The 20,080-nt window shown below is 36.7% G+C and overlaps 2 protein-coding genes across 2 annotated transcripts; both read right to left on the minus strand.

Annotated features, from left to right (window-relative positions):
- Positions 1 to 5,664: 5,664 nt before the first annotated feature.
- LOC131658599 (uncharacterized) lies at positions 5,665 to 6,477 on the minus strand. Its single transcript, XM_058927876.1, has one exon. The coding sequence runs from the start codon at positions 6,475 to 6,477 to the stop codon at positions 5,665 to 5,667; it is 813 nt and encodes a 270-aa protein (XP_058783859.1).
- Positions 6,478 to 8,872: 2,395 nt separating this feature from the next.
- LOC131662190 (clathrin heavy chain 1-like) lies at positions 8,873 to 19,871 on the minus strand. The gene is made up of 30 exons (XM_058931902.1): positions 19,600 to 19,871; positions 19,280 to 19,484; positions 18,994 to 19,082; positions 18,823 to 18,901; positions 18,557 to 18,684; positions 17,516 to 17,614; positions 17,314 to 17,422; positions 16,906 to 16,985; positions 16,598 to 16,825; positions 16,445 to 16,510; positions 15,921 to 16,037; positions 15,518 to 15,715; positions 15,267 to 15,383; positions 15,064 to 15,123; positions 14,708 to 14,794; positions 14,283 to 14,366; positions 14,047 to 14,181; positions 13,898 to 13,960; positions 13,718 to 13,822; positions 13,514 to 13,626; positions 13,144 to 13,396; positions 12,896 to 13,032; positions 12,541 to 12,819; positions 11,440 to 12,442; positions 10,731 to 11,216; positions 10,445 to 10,615; positions 10,127 to 10,312; positions 9,823 to 9,945; positions 9,626 to 9,736; positions 8,873 to 9,540 (listed from the first exon to the last, which is right to left on the minus strand). The coding sequence occupies exons 1-30, from the start codon at positions 19,639 to 19,641 to the stop codon at positions 9,379 to 9,381; spliced, it is 5,115 nt and encodes a 1,704-aa protein (XP_058787885.1). The 5' UTR covers positions 19,642 to 19,871; the 3' UTR covers positions 8,873 to 9,378.
- Positions 19,872 to 20,080: the final 209 nt, after the last annotated feature.

Genomic DNA, 20,080 nt, shown 5'->3' on the forward strand with positions numbered 1-20,080 from the left:
ATTTAATGTTATACGCTTTTGTCAACTACCTCGAGCCTTGTTCACGCTGTGTCTACTGACGTTGCCTTTAGTAGCTTTTAACGTTCCTTTTGTCAGTCAGCATAGCTTGCCACTTGTACTTCCTTCTGATCTGATGTTTGTGAATACAACGTTTGAATATCATCAGAGTCAAACAGCTTGGTGCAAAGCATCTTCTGATCTTCTGACCTTGAAGTGCTTCTGAGCGTGATACCATCAGAACTTCAGTGCTTCTGATCTCATGTTCTTCTGATGCTTCCATAGACCCATGTTCTGATTCTGCTTCGACCATCTTCTGATGTCTTGCCAGACCATGTTCTGATGTTGCATGCTGAACCCTTTGAGACAAAGCTTCTGAGCGCTGAATTATGCATACTCTTTATATATTTCCTGAAAAGGAAATTGCATTGGATTAGAGTACCATATTATCTTAAGCAAAATTCATATTATTGTTATCATCAAAACTAAGATAATTGATCAGAACAAATCTTGTTCTAACACATTCTTGCAATTGAGTGTATAATGGTGAGTAGAGAGATAGGTTGAGTACTGGTGCTGGATGAACTAATATGAATTAGTTAAAGAAAAGCAGGGAACAGACGTCTCGATCAGCAAAAGCAAGTGAGATTCATGTGGTAAGGTTTCTATTTTATTTATGACAAAATTTCAGTGAGGTTACTTGAGGACAAGCAACAATTCAATTTTGGAATTGTAATGACGGGCTATTAGTGCACGTCATTTAGCAAGAAAAACCAATGAATTCTAACAAGAATTGAGCAAGTTAGAAGCATTTAAGTGAAAAAATCGTTTTTTCGGTAAAAAAGGATTTAGTGAGAAAAATGATTAAAAAAAAGGGATCAAAAGCACACGGAAGCCCCTGGAAAATACGCAACCATGTTGTCTCTAACACGCCCACTTTGAAGTAATGATGACGCAAGGCGCCCTCGTTGAAAGGCAGCGCACCCGCGTTGCAACTTTTTCGCTGACACGTTTTCTGATTGCTTTATAAGGAGAAGAAAGAGGAAAAATAAGGGGTTCGACTACCAATACTTGAAAGTGGCATTTTAGAGCGATTTTGGAGTTTTTAGAGGCCATTGAAGTCATTGGAGAGCTTCTTCTTCCAAGATTTTTCATGTTTTTCGAATATACATTATTGGTATTTGAAATTCTGGTATCACATATAGGATGTCGAATGAGATGTCACGACACTATATCTGAGTTATGAACACGAATAAGAACAGCAATAATGAACTTGCAGAAAGTAAATAACACAGCGATATATTTACCCAGTTCGGTGAAATCACACCTACTATGGGGGCTACCAAGCCAGGATGAATTCAATATTCGATAGTATCAATTTGAAGTTAAACAGTCCCAGTTTATCCTTCTCACTTAATCACTACCCTTCCTATGATTTCTACCTAAGTCTCACCTAGGTATGAGGCCCTCCTCAAATCCATTCCAATCACAATCCCGTGACCAAATAAAAATAAACGAACTACTCCTCGATGCTTCAAAGATTATAAGGATGCAAATACTCTCCTTGCTTAAAAGCTTCGGAGATCTAACAACATTCAACACCTACAAGTTTGTGAATGTACACAATGGAACACTTATAACCTAATCCCTTGGATCAAAAGCCTTACATGAAAATAAGGATTCACTGAGCCTTTATAGAGCGATCCCTAGCAATCCTGGTCACGGGCTTGGGCCACATAAAATAGTGTTCTCGCGCAGCTAATATTTTAAGTCAGTTTAAGTAACTAACAACCCAAAACCTAAAAATAGAAACTGACTAAGACGCTTCAAAACGCTTCAGAAAACCTGCAATGTCATGACATCTGTTATGACATCATCGCAAATATTACACAACGATTTAGCCAAAATTACTGCCAACACAGAACCAACAAACTCCCCCTTTGGCAAATTTTGGCTAAAACACATTCACACATCAGAGTATAAAGAATATCCCCCTCTACATGCCAAGCAAGCAAAAAGAAATAAACCTATCTAGCAACGTATATCTAGCAACGTAGTAACTATTACATAAACTCCTCCCCTTTTTTAGCCACAATATGCCAAATACAGTTAATGGAGACAAAAGAAAGCAAATATTATGATTTTTCAAAATTCACACACATTATTCTTCCTCATCAGAACTGGTAACAGAATCACCATCTTCACTATCAGAAGCAGTTGTATTACCCTCCACATAGTCATTAGAGTTTTGTGCATCATTTGCTTCTTCAGTTGTTGTGCTAGTCCCGATTTTGTCAGCCTGCTCAACAATTTTGATAAGCCTTTCAATGTCAAGCTTCCTTATGGTGCTGGTAGAAATGATCTTATCCAAGTCCTTGCAGGTCTCTTTTAGAGCTAGAATGATATCAGCAGTGGTAGGCAGCCTTTTCTCCGCAGATGTTAAGACAAGATCTGCAACATGTTTCCCTGCAAAAAGTTTTTCATGAAGCGATAGCGTGGATTCTCTCTTGCAAGCCACATTAGTTCCTAGCAGAATACCAGGATGTTGATTGAGTACAACACCGCAAATCAAAGAAGGAAATGCTACAGGCATCTTGGTAGCATTTGTAGATGCATCTCTCACAGTCTGATCAAAAATATAAGTACCACATTCGAAGTTAGTTTTAGTGCCAACCGCATACATGAACTTTCCCAATCCCATTGCCACTGTTGAAGTGTGATTGGTGGGAACCCAATTTACAGCTCTAATTATGTGCAGAATGGCATACTTCACACTCAGTTGACCATCCGACAATTTACCTCTCATTGGCCATGTAGAAACTTGATTTGCAGTGATTTCCTTGCAAACTTGATTGCCTGTCGCCTCCAGATCACACCCCTCATTTTCACTTCTTCTTAAGTACTTGTTGATTATTGACGGAGAGAAGTGAACTAGTTTTCCCCTGACATAAACTTTCCTGAAATTCTAACTTCCTAGGATGGGACAGCACAATCCATAGGAATGTTCACAACAAATTTCTTCACCAGAACTTTATAGCATTTACTGAACCCAGTTGTTGTTTTCATAAGACCTGCCACAAAAATTAGATCCATGATCTCTTTGATTTTTAGAGCATCCTGACCAAGCTCTCTTTCCAGGGTAATCCTTCTTTGATACACAAATCTCCATCTCTCAACGCTCTCCACAGAGTGAAAAGAGATGTTATCCATGGGAGCATCTGGAATTTTTCCAGCTGATTGCTTAGGCACAGCTTTCTTTACTCAAATGATGTTTTGAACATCACATTCAGCATCATCAAACTCAGATTTTATCATGATTTTCCTCTTTCTTGAGGGAACAGTCACCTTACTCTATGACTTTGTTGGACCAAACCCACCCTGCCTTCTGTTAGGGTTAGACGTCTCTAAATCATTCATTGCTCTCTCTTTCCTAGATCTTAGTCTTTTTGCAATCCTAGAGTCCACTCCCTTAATGCGTTCCTCATCAGATGACAAATCAATAACATTAACATTCGGATCGATCTTCTCATCTCGCCAATTATCATGATTGGAAGAATTGAAACCCTTTGCTGAGGGTGTTTCCACGTTACTATCTTTAGCAGATTTCAGCACAGAGTCAGAATATTTGTGCAGATTATTATTACTGTCATTAGTATTAGAGGAATTGGTCATAGGTGATTTCTCCTTTTCCTCAATAATGGTGGGGTGAACAATCTGTGCAAGAGGACGAGTAATCCCAGCCACGGGAATATCCTCACGCAACACTCTATTAACTAGACGGCTAATAGCCTCATCAACAAATCTACTCCCTTCTCTGAATTTATCAAGAATAGGATTAGAGGAATTACCTTTATCGACAGAGGGTCCTTCAGAGCCCGCTGCATGAGAGGTTTGGGATTCCTTCGATCCCAAGTTAGCGTTGAAGGATGAGGGGACAATAGTAATCGCCTTTCCAAGATTGATGTCCGTAACCTGACTCTTAGAGAAAGAAGCCGACATTGTTTCTTCACCGATAGAGGTTCCGGAAGAGGATTCATTCGGATGTTGAGACATCTTGCAGAACTTGCAGTTAGCAATATAGCAAGAAATTAGGGTTTCTTTTCTAATGAGGAAGGTGAACCAGTTGTTGAAAGGAGAAAGTAAATAGTTTTTCCGAGCGGGAAGATATCTTAAGTAATTTTGAAGGTATTGGTTTTGATAAGCCCACAGCCCAAGTATTTTACCAGCTTTTATACACCCTATTAATTGCTATACTCTCTCATCAATGAGGGGCCCTACTCCTTTTTTTGAAAACTTGTGTTTTGTGACTATGTTTGTACCCCAATTACTCCGTGATAAGGATATTGAGTCATGTATCTCCTTTCTTTGAAGGTCATTAGGACCGGTTCGTCTAGCACTTGAATTCAAATGTTTAACGCAATGTTGAAACACTTCATATAACGTTCCACCAAGCAAGGCATCATTGACATAATTTTTGGAACTCATGTAATTTTTTTTATTTTGGAGTCTTTGACATGATGAGTAGTACATTGGATTATGAGGAATCCACACATGGCAGTTATTTTTCGACCTAACACCTATCATAACAACTTCATTTTTTTTGTTAATTACCTGGAACTCGAATTTGGTGAAGTTGACTCTAAGCCCTTGATCACACAACTGACTTATACTTATTAGATTGGTAGACAATCCATTAACCAGCAAAACATTATTAAGATTTAGAACTCCTGAACATTCCAGACTTCCAGTTCCTATAATTTTTCCTTTGGAGCCATCTCCATACGTTACATTCCTGGAGGGGCAAGGTTCTACACCTACCAACAGATCCTTGTTATGAGTCATATGCCTTGAACATCCACTGTCAAAATATCATTCCTCCTTGGCCAACTCTCTTAAATATGTATGTGCCATGAGGCTAGTAGTAGCACTTTTGGGGACCCAACGTTGCACCTTTTTGTTATTGACTTCGGCCTTGTTAACCTTAAGGTAGGGTCCAGACTTTGGAAACCCGTTCAGTTTGAAACAGAAAGGCCTTATGTGTCTAGGTCTTCCACATTGATGACACCTCCAATGTTGGAACTTGTTCTTGGTGTGAGCGGTTCTTCTCTTGTCATGATGTTGAAGCCTCTGATTTGACATCTCGGGACTTGACTTAGGGTGTGAACGGGTGTGAATGGTCTTCACCAGGAGTTTTGTTCTCTCTGAATCCTAACCCCCCTCATGTCTCCAGTCATTCTTCCCATTTGAAGAATTTCATCTAATGAGTTAGTTCCATTATTCAGCATTCTTAGAGCTTTGTATACTCTGTTAAGTTCAGACTTGAGGAAGCCTACTTCTTATTTCAATCCAGAGATGGTTTGTAAGATCCCTCTCTTTTCTTCCTTCAGGATGTTTATGGACTCTTTTTTACTCTGGCAGAGTTTTGAACTTTTGAAAAATAACTCTTCATATGATGCAACTAATTTATCATAGGTTATCTCCTTACCATTCGAATTTTCAACTACCCCTCACCTACCTGTTAAGGCTTTTACGGGCTTGGCAGATTCCTTCATATGATCATTCTTAGTGACCTATTTGTTCTGGACTTTGCGGGTCTGTTTATTTGTTTCTTAGTATACATAGGACATTCGCTTTTATTGTGTCGAAACCCCTCTCACACACGAGGCACTATGGCTCCTTCCCTCGAGAGTACCCCATAACCTTCCTAACTTGTCTATTAAGCTGAGCTATAGCATTGGCTAACTTTATTCTTGTCCTTGAATTATATTCCTTTGCTTCATCATCAGAGATGGCTTCGAAGGTTATGGTCTTGTTCTCCAATTTCGATCTTCCTTTGATACTTAGCTCAAAAGTCTGTAGAGATCCAACAAGTTCGTCTAGCTTTAAGTGGTTGATGTCTTGACTTTCTTCTATGACTATGACTATGACTTTCATGTCAAATATCCTGGGAAGAGATCTCAACATTTTTCTCACCAACTTAGATTCAGGAATCTTTTCTCCCAGTGCACTTGATGCATTTGCTATCTCCAGGACATTCATGTGAAACTCATGAATGCTTTCATCTTCTTTCATCCATAGATTCTCAAATTGAGTGGTTAACAGCTGAAGTCTTGACATCTTCACTTTAGAGGTGCCTTTATGTGTTGTTCTAAGGATCTCCCATAAATCTTTGGCCACTTCACATGTGTTCACCAGCCTAAAGATGTTCTTGTCAATTCCATTAAATATGGCATTGAAGGCCTTAGAATTGGCAAGTGCGAGTTTGTCTTCTTCTTGCTTCCAATCTACCTCTGGCTTTAACACATTCTTGGGTTGATTGTATTCTCCCATAATAACAGGATGTGTCCACCCTTTCAGAACTGCTTTCCAAACCTTGATATCTATAGATTTCAAGAAGGAAACCATGCGAGGTTTCCAATAATCATAATTACTTCCATCCAGAACAGGTGGTCTGTTCATAAATCCAACTTCCTTGTCCATCGTACCAGAAGGTAACCTCCTTAGATCTCACTCAGATGCAGAGCAGAGTGCCTGCTTTGATACCAATTGAAATTCTGGTATCAGATATAGGATGTCGAATGAGATGTCACGACACTATATCTGAGTTATGAACACGAATAAGAACATCAATAATGAACTTGTAGAAAGTAAATAACATAGCGATATTTTTACCTAGTTCGGTGAAATCACACCTACTCTGGGGGCTACCAAGCCAGGATGAAATCAATATTCGATAGTATCAATTTAAAGTTAAACAGTTCCAATTTATCCTTCTCACTTAATCACTACCCTTCCTATGATTTCTACCTAAGTCTCACCTAGGTATGAGGCCCTCCTCAAATCCCTTCCAATCACAATCCCGTGACCAAATAAAAATCAAATGAAAATAAACAAACTACTCCTCGATGCTTCAAAACTTACGAGGATGCAAATACTGTCCTTGCTTAAAAGCTTCGGAGATCAAACAACATTCAACACCTACAGGTTTGTGAATGTACACAGTGGAATACTTATAACCTAATCCCTTGGATCAGAAGTCGTACATGAAAATAAGGATTCACTGAGCCTTTATAGAGCGATCCCTAGCAATCCTGGTCACAGGCTTGGGCCACATAAAATGGGGTTCTCGCGCAACTAATCTGTTAAGTCAGTTTAAGTAACTGACATCCCAAAACCTAAAAATAGAAACTGACTAAGACGCTTCAGAAAACCTGCAATGTCAAGACATCTGTTATGACATCATCGCAACTATTACACAATGATTTAGCCAAAATTGTTGCCAACACAGAACCAACAATATTGACTAATTTCAACATGAGTAGCTACATTCCTCTTAGGCTAGGTTTTATTTGATGATGAACGTGTTTTTAATTGCTTAGGACATATGATTGAATGATGTTAATGTAATTGCTTTGAATCTTTGTTATTATTCTGTTTATGATTGTGCGCATTGTCTTTTGTTTGTTACGGCATTTAAATTGATCTTGATATTAGTGACTACTGACCCTAGGGCTATTTATTTGACCTACTTTAACCGTTGATTTCTCTAATTGACTAGGGGATAATATGATTAGGAATTGTGACTTTAGGGATTTACGAGCTCTATTGTCTAGCCAGACGTTACAATTAGCCTGAGGAATCGAGAATTGACATTTAGAATAGTGAACTACATTCCAAGGGATTACGTGTAGCGGTAGTGTTAATCTGTCGTATAATTATGTATTTACTGCATGTCAGTTATGGCGTGTTTCATCAATCAAGTAGAATTAGGAGATTCTGATAATAAAACCTGGTCGTTTTTCTCATCAATATAATAACACTATTTTGTTGCGTTTTCGACCAAAACAATTTGAAAAACCCTTCGTTTATTGTTTTTAATTACATTGCACGATATACCTTGTTTTAAATTGCAATCTTGTAGAGACGGATTTATTTTTATTATTTCAATAACAACACTAGTACACTTGCTAGCAAATTATCCATCATGTGTTCGAAGATACATCTTCCTAATCTAGAAGTCTTTTTTATTTTATTTTTCATGAGGGTGTGGTAACAATCCATAGAATGCCTTATGCAATTCCCTCTCTTCAATAATGACACCTTCATAGGCCTACTACTTCGATGCCCCATTGTATGTGTATGCCTTCATAGGTCTTGGTAACAATCCATAGAATGCCTTATGCAATTCCCTCTCTTCAACAATGACACCTTCATAGGTCTACTACTTCGATGCCCCATTGTATGTGTATGCCTTCATAGGTCTGCTTGTTATATGCCCATTGTATGTATGCCTGATGGTGATGAGAGTGTTTTTGACAAAGACACCTTTCGATTCAAGTTTAACTTTACGATGATGATGATGATAAAAATTAATTTTATAAAATTGATTCAGTATAAAAATAAATTGAATGTAAATTGTTTTAGGTTTAAATACATTTATATAAAAAGTGGTTGACCAATAAATATGTATGTAAAAATCAAACATGAATTTTGAAGCTACCATTTTTAACTTCAAATAAATATAATTCTAAAGACAACTTATTCTACTTTATAAAAATCAAACATATTAAAACTAATTATGTACCTCTAAAATTATTTCTTATCTTGAATCTAATATAACACAAGTAATTGTTTAAAAACGATATGATACTTATATATTAAAGTAAAGTAATAAAAAAGATTTAATTGAAACAACTAGGTTAAAACGAAAACTTCTTAACTAAAATCACGTATAATGAATACTAAAAGATCACACACATTCTACAGTAATTCATCTTAATTTAAGGGTGGTAGAATATGTGTTTACAACAAACTCAGCTTCTTTATGGAAGTCTTCATTATAGAATAATGATGGAAGTTGAGATTTCAAGTGCTGAAACTAAATAGAAAAAAAAAATACTGAACATTCAAGACTTTAAGGAAAGGTAACTGCCAGATAAGAGATCAATTTTAATATTAGATGGAAAAATATATATACCAAGAAAGAATGAAATTTCCAAGTCCTAATCAGAATACATTTATGACTACACAACTATGAAACCAAATAATAATAGTTAGAGATAATCTATACACGCTGCAACCAAGCTAAAGCCTCAAAAAGATCAAGGGATTATTAACATCCAGGCTCTAGCAAAAAATGATCAAACAATCCAAAGAGAAAGAAACCAAAAGGAATCATCAGAACTCAAAACTTTCAATGAAGAAATCTGTAATCATTGGATAAGTAGTACCAGACTAGAAGAGATATCTTTGGTTGCCACCATGCCAGATTCTTAAAAACCCTAAAGAAGTCACCTTGAATGCAAAAATGAAATATTCTAAACTATCCAGCTTCGCCAAGAATATTTATGCCAAAATTCTCTGCTCTTGTTAATTGAGAGATCAGTAGCCCATTGGAGGCAAGCCATAAGGAGGCATAGGCGGCATCCCCATTCCACCCATGGGCGGTTGTGGTGGGGGAGGGGCATACCCTCCTCCTCCTCCTCCCATTCCTGGCATTGGTGGTGCTGGCAAAGCAAGTGGTAGCAACTGGGCATACATATTCTGGAGATCATTGAAAACATTGTTAATTTCATAATCAAACAAAATAAAACCGATTGCCATTGAAAAGGAAATTTGAAAAGGGTACCTGTTGAGCAATTACATCCTTCTCTTCCTTCTCCTTAGCTTTCTCCTCATTTTGTGCTTCAATTCTATCCTTGATAAGCTCGTCTACCTTGCCTGTATACTCTCGGATAAACTATAGAGCATTTTTAAAAACAGATAGTTAAAAACAAAGTGTCTGCTAATAAATTTAATTAAAAGATTCCCAAGAAAATAACATACTTGCAAGAGATATGGGAAACAAAAATCAATCATGTTATTCATCCAAGCCAATTCAAGAGCAACATCTGGCCGTATAATATCATAGCAGACAAAGAGACATGATGCAAAACACTCTTTCTTTCCCTGCAAATATATCAAAGTAATTCCATTGTTAAAATTAATAGTGAAGACTTAATCTGGTAGAAGCAAAGATACATCAAAGTGAAGCAGGAATCAAACTCCACCTTGACAAAAGGATCAATCTAATTAGTATCTAATCTTAAAAAACAGAGTTTGATGATTTTAAGGATAAAAAGATAAACACCTTCTCAATAAAGTAGACAAGCAAATCCTCTGAGAGTTCCCGGTCACCAGATTGAGAGCAAGTTTCCATACAGTCCTTGTAAAGATTGTCTTTCTTTGACAAAGCAATGGATTGCTTCCATCGTCCTGCTTTCTTATAGATGTATGCAGCAACACGCCTCATTTCAAGAAGTTCGTGCTTCTCAATCTGCACATTTGTATTGTAGAAGGCAGTAAATAATAATTCAAAAATATATATTTCCCACTAACATTTGAATCTCAAAATTTGTTAGCTCCCAAAATATGACAGAAGATAGGTGGGTGGGATTCTCAAATTCACCTTCTGTGCAAGACCTATTTGATCAAAGTTGTCATGCAGGTCTATTGATTCTCGAAGTCTGTCATAGTCCTCTTCCTCAACATAAATTTCATTTAGAGCTTCATTGACAGCAGATACATTATTGCTTTGGACGGCAATCATATAAGGCTTGATCAATTTGAGGTGGCCAGCCTAACAACCGAAAATAAACAAAGATATGATTACAGAACAACATTGAAAGCCAATTAATTATATCCGTAAGATTAAAACTGAATGGATTCGACTATTAGGAATGAGAAATGCAAACCTTCCGCATTATGTCTACTACACGAGTATGGTCCACACGAAGAGCAATCACATTTAGAAGATCATTTACTACTTCAGGATGTTCTTGCAAGTAGAAGTGAACAGCTTTATAGTAGAGTTCCACACTTGCAACTTTAACTATAATATCTTTGAATTGCATGTGGTCCCATGCTTCAGGAGAGTGATTCATAACAGTCGTTGCAGCATTATCATACTCATCATATTGGATGTACAAGTATGTAAGTTCTTTCCAGTGCTGCTGCTCATCACATGCTCGAATAACCTTTGGAATATTAAGCCGGCTTGAGAACAACTTAATGTGTTCCATTAGCTTCTCAGAGCGATATCTTGCGTAAAGAACGCCCAATTCAGTAAAGATTCCCATATGTGCACGCTCCAATCCTAGCCCACTTTCCATTAGAGAAATAAGTTCGTTGAAGCATCCTCTGTTTTGATAAAACTCACTAACCTCTTCCAAATCATCCACCTACATAAAATATAGTAATTAATCAGACAACAGAAAGTTAGATAAAGCAATCTACAGTTTCTGCCACTAGTTTATACTTTCTAGTATTTACTAGTACTTGCATCCTTCACCTCGTACTTAAAAAATTGCAATTTCTATAACTTTCTCATGGTGAAGTCAGGAAAATCAATCCTCATGTGGAGAAATTTCAAATGTTAAATTCTATAATAGAAAAGCATATCACCTGAATGATGACATTGAGACCACAAATCTGAGCTAAGCGGAATTCCTCAGCATCAACACAGGCGAAACAAACTTCCTTCCAAGTTTTTGAACTGTTTGCTTTCCTGGCAGCATCAACTGCACCCTGAAACTGCTGAAGCTTAACCAATGTGACTGCTAACTTAGCCCAGTTAGAGATAAAAGCAAATATAATTTTTGCAGCCTCATATAGAGCTTCATCATACAAGCGGTCTCCAACAACTGGTAAATTGGCAACGTTTGGCATCAGTATAAACTCTTCAATCTCACCAAGCCGGTCAATCTTTGCATAGGCATAAATGAGCTCACTGTCCACTTTGGGCTCTTTGGTTTTCTGCCTAACCATGAGAAGATACTTTACCAGATCATGGTATGCCTCTCCATCTTCGGCGGCCTTTATAACCTCTAAGAAATGAGTTGAATCATCTGCGCGAATGAATGACTCAATTGCATCACTTACTAATCCTTCTCTCAGTTGTGCCTTCGCCACCTGGCTCCAAACAGCATCTTCTTCAACCCGGAAAGCAAATTCCACAGCACGATCGATAGTCTTAAGGTTATCTAGCAGAACATTAACAGCCTGAACATTCAAATTAAATTTCTTGAAAATAATAAATGCTTCTTCATATAATTGTGCTTCCACTGCCACCTCCCCAACTGCAGGTCCATCAAAGTTATCCAACCTATTTATGTAGTCCATAACTCTTGAAGGATCTGCCTTTATTGCAGTGAGGATCAGTAAATTTTGCAGATTAAAGTTTCCGTTAAAAGCAGAATTTTGTAGCACAATCTTTTCAAGAAGCTCAATTAACTCATGGGGAAGATCGGCAGTCATAAAAGCTTTCACTGCAGCAGAAACTTGTTCAGGACTCTTGCTTTCAGGCAAAGCAGTGGACACCACTTGATCAATCAACTGTCTTCTGAACTCATTCTCAGGATCAAGAACTTTCTCCCAGAGGTCAGCATCCATCCTTTCCACAACATATCTGATACAAACATGAGGAAATAAAGTTAGTGCCTTGTACCAGCGTTATAAAATATACAACGATATCTTCCTTATAAAGGGAATTCCATGACAATGTACCTGGCTTGGAGTTTGAACAGGGAATTTTTATTAGTAACATTAACAAGCTCATCATCGCATTGCCCTCTTCGGTAAGCAACAACAGCAAGAGTAGGGTCTCGCTTCTCACAATATTTGCCAACAACACGAGAATCATAATATGGGTTGGTTGTGAGAAAATGCTCAGGATTGTTGTTGCTGTCGATGATGATTTTACCCAAGGCATTATGCACATGTACATCCTGGCTTCCTTCACTCACAAGATGCTCCAAGAACTGAGTCAGCAAGCGGAGACGATTCCTATACATAAAAGGTGAAATCAGGAAAGGATATTTGCAATGCTACTGGAGAAAGAAGGTACGGAAAACTAGCACACCTCTTCTCACACTCTTCAACTAAAGGCTCAACAGGCAGAAGAGAACGAACTGAAAGTATGAGACCTTTAATGAAATCTTCTGGGCATTCATCATCTAACAACTGTCCTACAACTAGAGGAGCATTTCCAGGATTGACCTAAAAGCAAGAAGTAAAATTAAGTCTCATTTTTAAAAACCACTAAGAAATATTTAAAACATACATATGCTAAGAATCACAAATTAAATTAAACTCTGAAAACAAAGTTACCTTTTGAACATAACCTTCAATATAGCGAAGCATATTGCTGGTATAAAGATAATGTGTGAGATCTGGAACAAAACCAAAACGATCACACACATTAATCAATGGGCGTGCATCAGGAAGTTTAGCCTCCATTAGAAAATTTTTGGTCTTCTCAGCATCATAGAAGTTTGATTCCCTAGTCACACGCTCTACCTCCTTAATTTGTCCAGTTTTAGCAGCGGCTTCAATGTACTTGAAGTGAATCTCCGGATCCTCACTACGAAAGATAACAACCAAAATTACAATAATTGATACAAAACTAGAAAAGCAAAGCAAACTGTCCAGCAAACACGCAAAATAAGGACATGTTCATTCTTAAATAAGAAAGAAATACCTGGAGCTCAAGTATGAACCCAAGAAAAAATACAGTCCTTCATAGGATTTAAATTGCTCAAAGAGTTTAATGCATGCATCAGCTCCCAGCTGCTCAGAATATTCCTTAGCAGTCTACAAATCACGCACGAGCAAGATTCTCTTGTTAACGACTTCCTTAGGAGAAATAAAAAATTTTAAAGGCAACATTGTCCATGAATAGTACCTGAACAATTATCTGAAGATTTCCCCTAAGATTCACCAGTAAAAGATCTTTCATACACTCAAGTGCCCATTCTCGAGAAAGGGTTCCAAAGAACTCAACTAAAGACTGAAAAGAATCATATAGTAAGAATCCAAACAACTTTATGATGGATTAAGACATTGGAGTAATTGCAATCCAAACCTGTGGCTCAATGGCATGTGTATTCACAATGACACGTTTGATATCTGGCAACTCGCCATAATGCTGCAAATGACACAGACACAAAGATCTTAGAAATCAATTGGACAAGAGAGCTTTACTAAGTAATCAGAAAATTATAAACTAAGAACCTGAAGAGCACGTATGAAAAGGCCAGCCTTTTCACAGAGTTGTCCAATACGTGGGCGATCGTAATGACTGAACATGCCATTGGCCAATATAGCATCAGCAACATTTGGAAACGTCACAAGATTAATCTCCAGAACCTAAAAATAATACAAAAATCACCATTTTTATATAAGTAAAAAAAAGTATATAATACCATTGAGTTCAGCGACACAGACAACATGACATAAAATATAAAAACCTTTGTTTGAAGATATCCATGTTCAGGTAGGTTTGGCTTCAGCACATCCAACAAAAATGCTGTTGCCTCGCGGATCAAATTCCTCTGAAAATTAACATTAGAAATATATAAACAAAATTTCCAGCACTCAAATAAAATTGTCAGTTATTGAAATTAGAGGAAAATAAATTGTCCAAACCAAGATATTGCAAGTAGTATTACCAAAGGCAATTTCAGGATAGTAAGGAATTGTTTCATATCATTATTAGCATTTCTCGTTTTAAATTATCCAAAAAGAAACAAAAAGAATACAATGGAAAGAAAAGAGTAAAGGTTGTAGACATGATTATGTGTTTTTAAAATCACATCTGACTTATAAATGATACGAGCACCACAAACCAGGCATCTTTCAAAGTTTAAACAATAACAGTAAAATGCAAATAAACCTGAAGAAAGAGATCAGTTATTGTGTTGTAGTCCACTGGGCAACCTCCCTCCATTTGAGACATCATGAGAGCAAAATTTACAGCACCCTGCAATCAAGCAAATTTCAAAATATGCGACGTCATATAAAAACAATGATGCTGAAAAGAGAAACAATTCAGAGTGGATTAGCTGGATATAAATGTTGCTGAAAGGAAAACATCATAACATGAAGAAACCATTTCCAATTTGGACTATTATTTTGAGCAAGTTCGGGTATGCTCAAACTTTAGAACAAAAATCACTATATCACAAAAGTGAAGCAACTCAGATGGCAAGGCATCAGTTAATAAATTTTTTTCAGAAAAATCCTGCTTACCTGCGGGTCTGTCCGTAAAATTGTTTGCAGAAGGAACATGTAATCAGGAGTATATCCAACCTTCAGCAAAGAAAAAGAAATACTACATTAGAAATATACTACAAAACAAAAAAGACAAAATTAAACTGTTGTGAAGTATTATATAAGAATAAAATTATAGTACCTCTAGTTTTATGTTTCTACTTGGCCTAATAAAAAATTACCTGCTTGGAATAAATCAGGATCTTGTCAAACTCCCTCCTCTCCGCAAAAGCTGCAACAACTTTCGGTGTAGCTCTAGCTTTAATATAGATTTTCAGTGCAAGGTCATTATCAACTGTCTGCATTATATGCAAGCCTTATACAAATTAGGAAGGGAAAAGAAAATAAGTACAAAAAGAAATCAGCAAGGTCGGCAATTTAAATTATAAGTTCAAACGAAAAAGAGATAATCAATTTAAATTTCTGTCAGGACCTTCACAAGGTCACCAAGCTCCTCGCTGCATTCCAATTTGTCCTCTGCTAGCCAATTTTCTAACAGATTCTTTTTGTTCTGATTTACGACAAGTCGTGATAGTTCCAACGACTCAAAACCATTCAGTTTACCCCTGGTTAACAGAGTTCCAAAGTATTGCAACAGTGGTGGTGTTTGTCCAGCTTGCACAGGTACACTCTGAAGCAAATTACAGAGGCAAATAAAAAAAAAGATATAAAGGCAGACTCCAAACCAAAGGCATTAACTTGAACAAAGCGGCGAATAGAAGCCAAATTCAAGACCCGGATCTCACATCGGACAATATGTGACAAGATCCGGTGAGGGGGGTGAGTTAGGTCCAACCACAATTCTTAGAGTAACGATAATTTAGTGCAAGATATACCTGAAATTTAGCAACTGTATCAGGAGTTCGAAGTATTCCACGTGGAGATTCTGCAGCAAGCTCTGCAGCTTCCTTATACTTGGTCTGAGCAAATAACTCTTGAAAACGCTGAACAACCTGGAAAAGAAAAAGAGAAAGTTTACAATCACTAGGGGATAAAATGAAAAGAATATCCATGTTTCTCATTGTTCAAATTAACTAGGCGGAAAAGAAAGTGCATAAAAATATATCTACTGTACATATATTATATTTCACCTACATTAAACTTTTCTTCACATGCTTTTGATCAAATTTCACTCTTCAAACTGTCAAGAGTGCATTTCAGATGCTCTCTATAAGAATAACATCTATGCAAGATACCACATGATGGATAATATATTGTTCAATCATTATCTTGTATTTTTATGTTAATATCCTTGCTGATATTTGTTCTATTCTGAACAACACTTCTGAAACACTTTAAGAGCAGCTACAATCTATTGAAACAGTAGAAAATGGAACAAAGAATATAATAGTTAAGTTACCAATTCTTCTGCACCCGGGAGGTTTCCTCTTTTAGCAAGATTAACAGCAAGTTCCAAATTGTTTAGCTGCAAAATGCCCAAAAAAGTATTAAGTAGATACAAAAAGAAAAGCATTCTCATTTAATCAAAAACACGGTGTAACACATGAAATACCTGGCCACTAACAAAAGGTACAATGGTTGCCTCATTCACAGTAGCTAGCAATACTTGGCCACGTCTATTTATGGCATAAAATCCCCCTTCTGATGATGCTTCTGAGGTCAAAAATATAGGATCGGGACTGATTCGATTTCTGTAAACTGCGGTGGCAGTCTCCATATCATAGACAAATAAAAGACCAAGTTTTGTGATAACATATATCAAGCCATATTTATTTGAAATCTGCACAGCAAAAAATAAATAAATATTCAACATAATATCTATTGGGAGTAGAGAATCCTAAATGAAGTTTACACTTATACCTGCATTGATACAGGAAAGTCATCAGCAAAGTCTGGAGGAAAGAACAGATCTGCTTGTTTTTTACTAAATGATGGCTTGCCTGATATCAAACGCCACAATACACCCAGAAGGTGGCAAGAAAAGCATAAGAAGGAGGTACTAATAACGTATACTTATAATAATAGACAATCCATGGAAATCTTATAACAGTATTTTCTGTTAGTCTATTTGAAAAACATCTTTACCCCATTTAGAAAGGGTGTTCATATATGTATGATATTTAATGATTCTAAATTAAAGTCACTTAATATCCATTATCTCGTATTTATTAAGTAAATTGATGATAAAAAATCTCTTTTTGTTTTATTTTTATACCAAGTAGGAATGTGTCATTTTGTTGTTAATTGGTAATCTAGCCATACTTATACCTGGCTGGGCACCAAGTTCAATGACATGCATCTTTGATGTAACCTGTCCAGCATTAATGCTCTTGGATGCAAAACAAATAAGAATTGAATCCTTATCATTTCCGGTAACCTGCATATTGCATAAATTATAATACAAAACAACATTCAACCTACAAGCCACAGAATTGCAATCAAAATAAATGAATCATAAAGACAGGCATACTCTAAACGAGGCAAATGAGGCAGCATGTGCTTCAAGAGCCTGACTCCGTTGTTGATCCACTGCGAAGAGTTGCATGTTTCCTTTTACAAGTTGTGGTCTCTATAACCAAAAAAATTAAATAACATTACTCCAACAATTGATGATTTCAGAAACCTTGATGCTCTAGAATCTGAATCATGGCAAAAGATGAAGTATCCAGAAGCTATTAAACAAGGAAAAGTAAACAGGAAAAGATGTGCGCAATTTCAAATCTTCAAATATAAGTACACAATCAGTTAACTTATAACAAAAAATAATTTCATTCAGTAGGTATGGAAAAATCTGGAGAATAACATTTGAAAAGTAGCTAGAAAGCAAGAGTACCCAAAGTCTTGAACCTTTGTATATTGTGCACATAGTAAGGAAAAACATCAAAAAGTTAAAATGGAAAAATTATATGTAATGTGCAATCTAAAATAGGTTAAGTAAAAATGATACAAAATTAAAGAGCATGGGAAAATATAGATTTGCACCATCAATTGAATAAGCAGGAAAATAAGCTCAATTAAATTTATTTCATACAAAAAGCATTGATATTTTTAAATCTTAATTTGTAGAGACTACCCATAAAAATGACAATAAAGGTAAAGTAAAATATAGTCATTGAATCAAATTGTTTACAACTGGAAGTATTGATACTTACTTCCTGAGCGCTTCAATGTGCAATGCATAAACAAGCTAGTGAGCTATATAACATATTTTGGCATCATATCAGCTACAAACTACCTACTTGCATTACAAACCGATGCACCCATCACAAATATCTTTCTAGAACATTACATATTAAGGTGGGAATGAGAGACAGGGCAATATGTTACAACCAAAAAATTTGCAAAAGTGCCTCCCCAGGTATGAAAATAAGGACAACAGTCAACCCTTGATATAACATAAGATTGGCAAAATTTGCAATTCAACTAACACAAATACATGGATATTAGGGGGAATCAGAGATAAACCAAAGTGAAAGGCACAGAAAGTTACGATAGGAAAGGTGACACATACCTCAGGAGAACCAGGAGCGATTCCAATCAAAACCAACCACTTTTCACTAGGATCACAACGATAATTGATGATCTGGTTATTTGCCAGATTAGCTGTTCGATCAAACACCTTCACTGGCTCACCATCACCTGAAAATAAGAATGGTAAAAAAAAGTAATAAATTGACGGTTCAAAAAGTTCCAGTAACAGTACTACAAATTTAGAGTCATATCAGAATCAGGTAGAATTTACAAGCACAAAAAAGAAATTAAATAATATGTTTTCACCTTCAATTGACCAATGATACACAGATGTCTGAGTGACTATGCCTAACATCTTTGCGGTTATCCACTTCCAAAACACAACCTAAAGAAAACGAAACACATGATAATTAATAATAATCACGGAAATAATTCAACCATCAAATATCCAAATCCAAATCATTTACAAATCCGCACCTGTTGAGTCATTTGATACGATTTCATCTTCGTTTTCGTCTCAATATTAAACACTTGCAAATGATCCTGAGTAGTTCCAGGAACTTGAGCTACATTGACAATACCGCATTCAAATTAAATCAAAAAAAAAAAAAAAAATCCACATGGATTTATCAAATCTAACTCCCTATAGCTAACCAAATCATTTCCTATCACAATTTTAGGATCTACAAATCTAATTAACAATCAAATTACGTAATCCGAAAACGAAAGCTGGCAACACGAATCTGAGGGGTAAAATGTATACCTTTAAGAGCGAGAATTCTGGTATTAGGGTTCATAAGAGCAGAATCAGCAGTGATCGGACGTCTCAAAGGCTGCATTGGCATATTCATATCAATCATAACAACACTATTGGAAGGACCAGTTTCCCTAACACATATAAACTTCTCAGATTCCATCGTCACGTGAGTGAACGTGATGAATTGCGGATTGATTCCAACGCTTCCCAACTGCAACATTCAAAAACAATAAATCAATAAATTTGAAAATTAATAAGGTAACAATGCTGATTGGAATTGAGATCTGAGGGAGGAAACGGAGTGGAATTGGGTGAAATGGACGAACCGTTAAGGCCTCCTTCATGGTGATGGGGGCATTGGCAGCCATGATTGCGGTGGTGGAGAGATCAGAGGGGGGATTGATTTGGGAATGTGAGAGGGCGAGACTCTGTTACGCTGCGAGATCTGAAGCAGCGAAAGCCCGAGAGAGAGAAACGGAGAAAGGGAGAATGAGAGGGAGAAGAAGAAGGAGTGTGCGTGTGCGTGGAAGGAGCACAGAGAGAAGAAGGTGGTGGTGGTGTGTAATGAAGAGAAGTGTCCTTTCTAAAAATGTTTTTTTCCTTTTTTTTCTGTTATTTATTACGTACTTGCTTACTCGTCATAAGATTCAGACCGAAATAAGAGTTGGTCCCAAGGATTTGGACCTTGGGCCTTAAAGCCCAATTATCATTCACTTCTAAGGGGAATTAACTTGCCACCCCTTCACCTATACCTCACACCCCTCAATATTGCATGCTTTTACTATTATACATTTGTTTAAAGTTATC

This window comes from Vicia villosa, linkage group LG3 (assembly GCF_029867415.1).
Source record: "Vicia villosa cultivar HV-30 ecotype Madison, WI linkage group LG3, Vvil1.0, whole genome shotgun sequence".
Lineage (NCBI taxonomy): Eukaryota > Viridiplantae > Streptophyta > Magnoliopsida > Fabales > Fabaceae > Vicia > Vicia villosa.

Bases quoted from the DNA above. Each gene is read 5' to 3' on its own strand.
- LOC131658599 (XM_058927876.1), bottom strand. From the start codon at position 6,477: ATGGACAAGGAAGTTGGATTTATGAACAGACCACCTGTTCTGGATGGA.
- LOC131662190 (XM_058931902.1), bottom strand. From the start codon at position 19,641: ATGGCTGCCAATGCCCCCATCACCATGAAGGAGGCCTTAACG. The intron at 16,826-16,905 runs GTATAAGTGTAA...TTTGCTGTGCAG, and splicing joins ACTTTCCTGTATCAATGCAG to ATTTCAAATAAATATGGCTT. The intron at 10,616-10,730 runs GTTTGCATTTCT...TTCGGTTGTTAG, and splicing joins TAGTAGACATAATGCGGAAG to GCTGGCCACCTCAAATTGAT.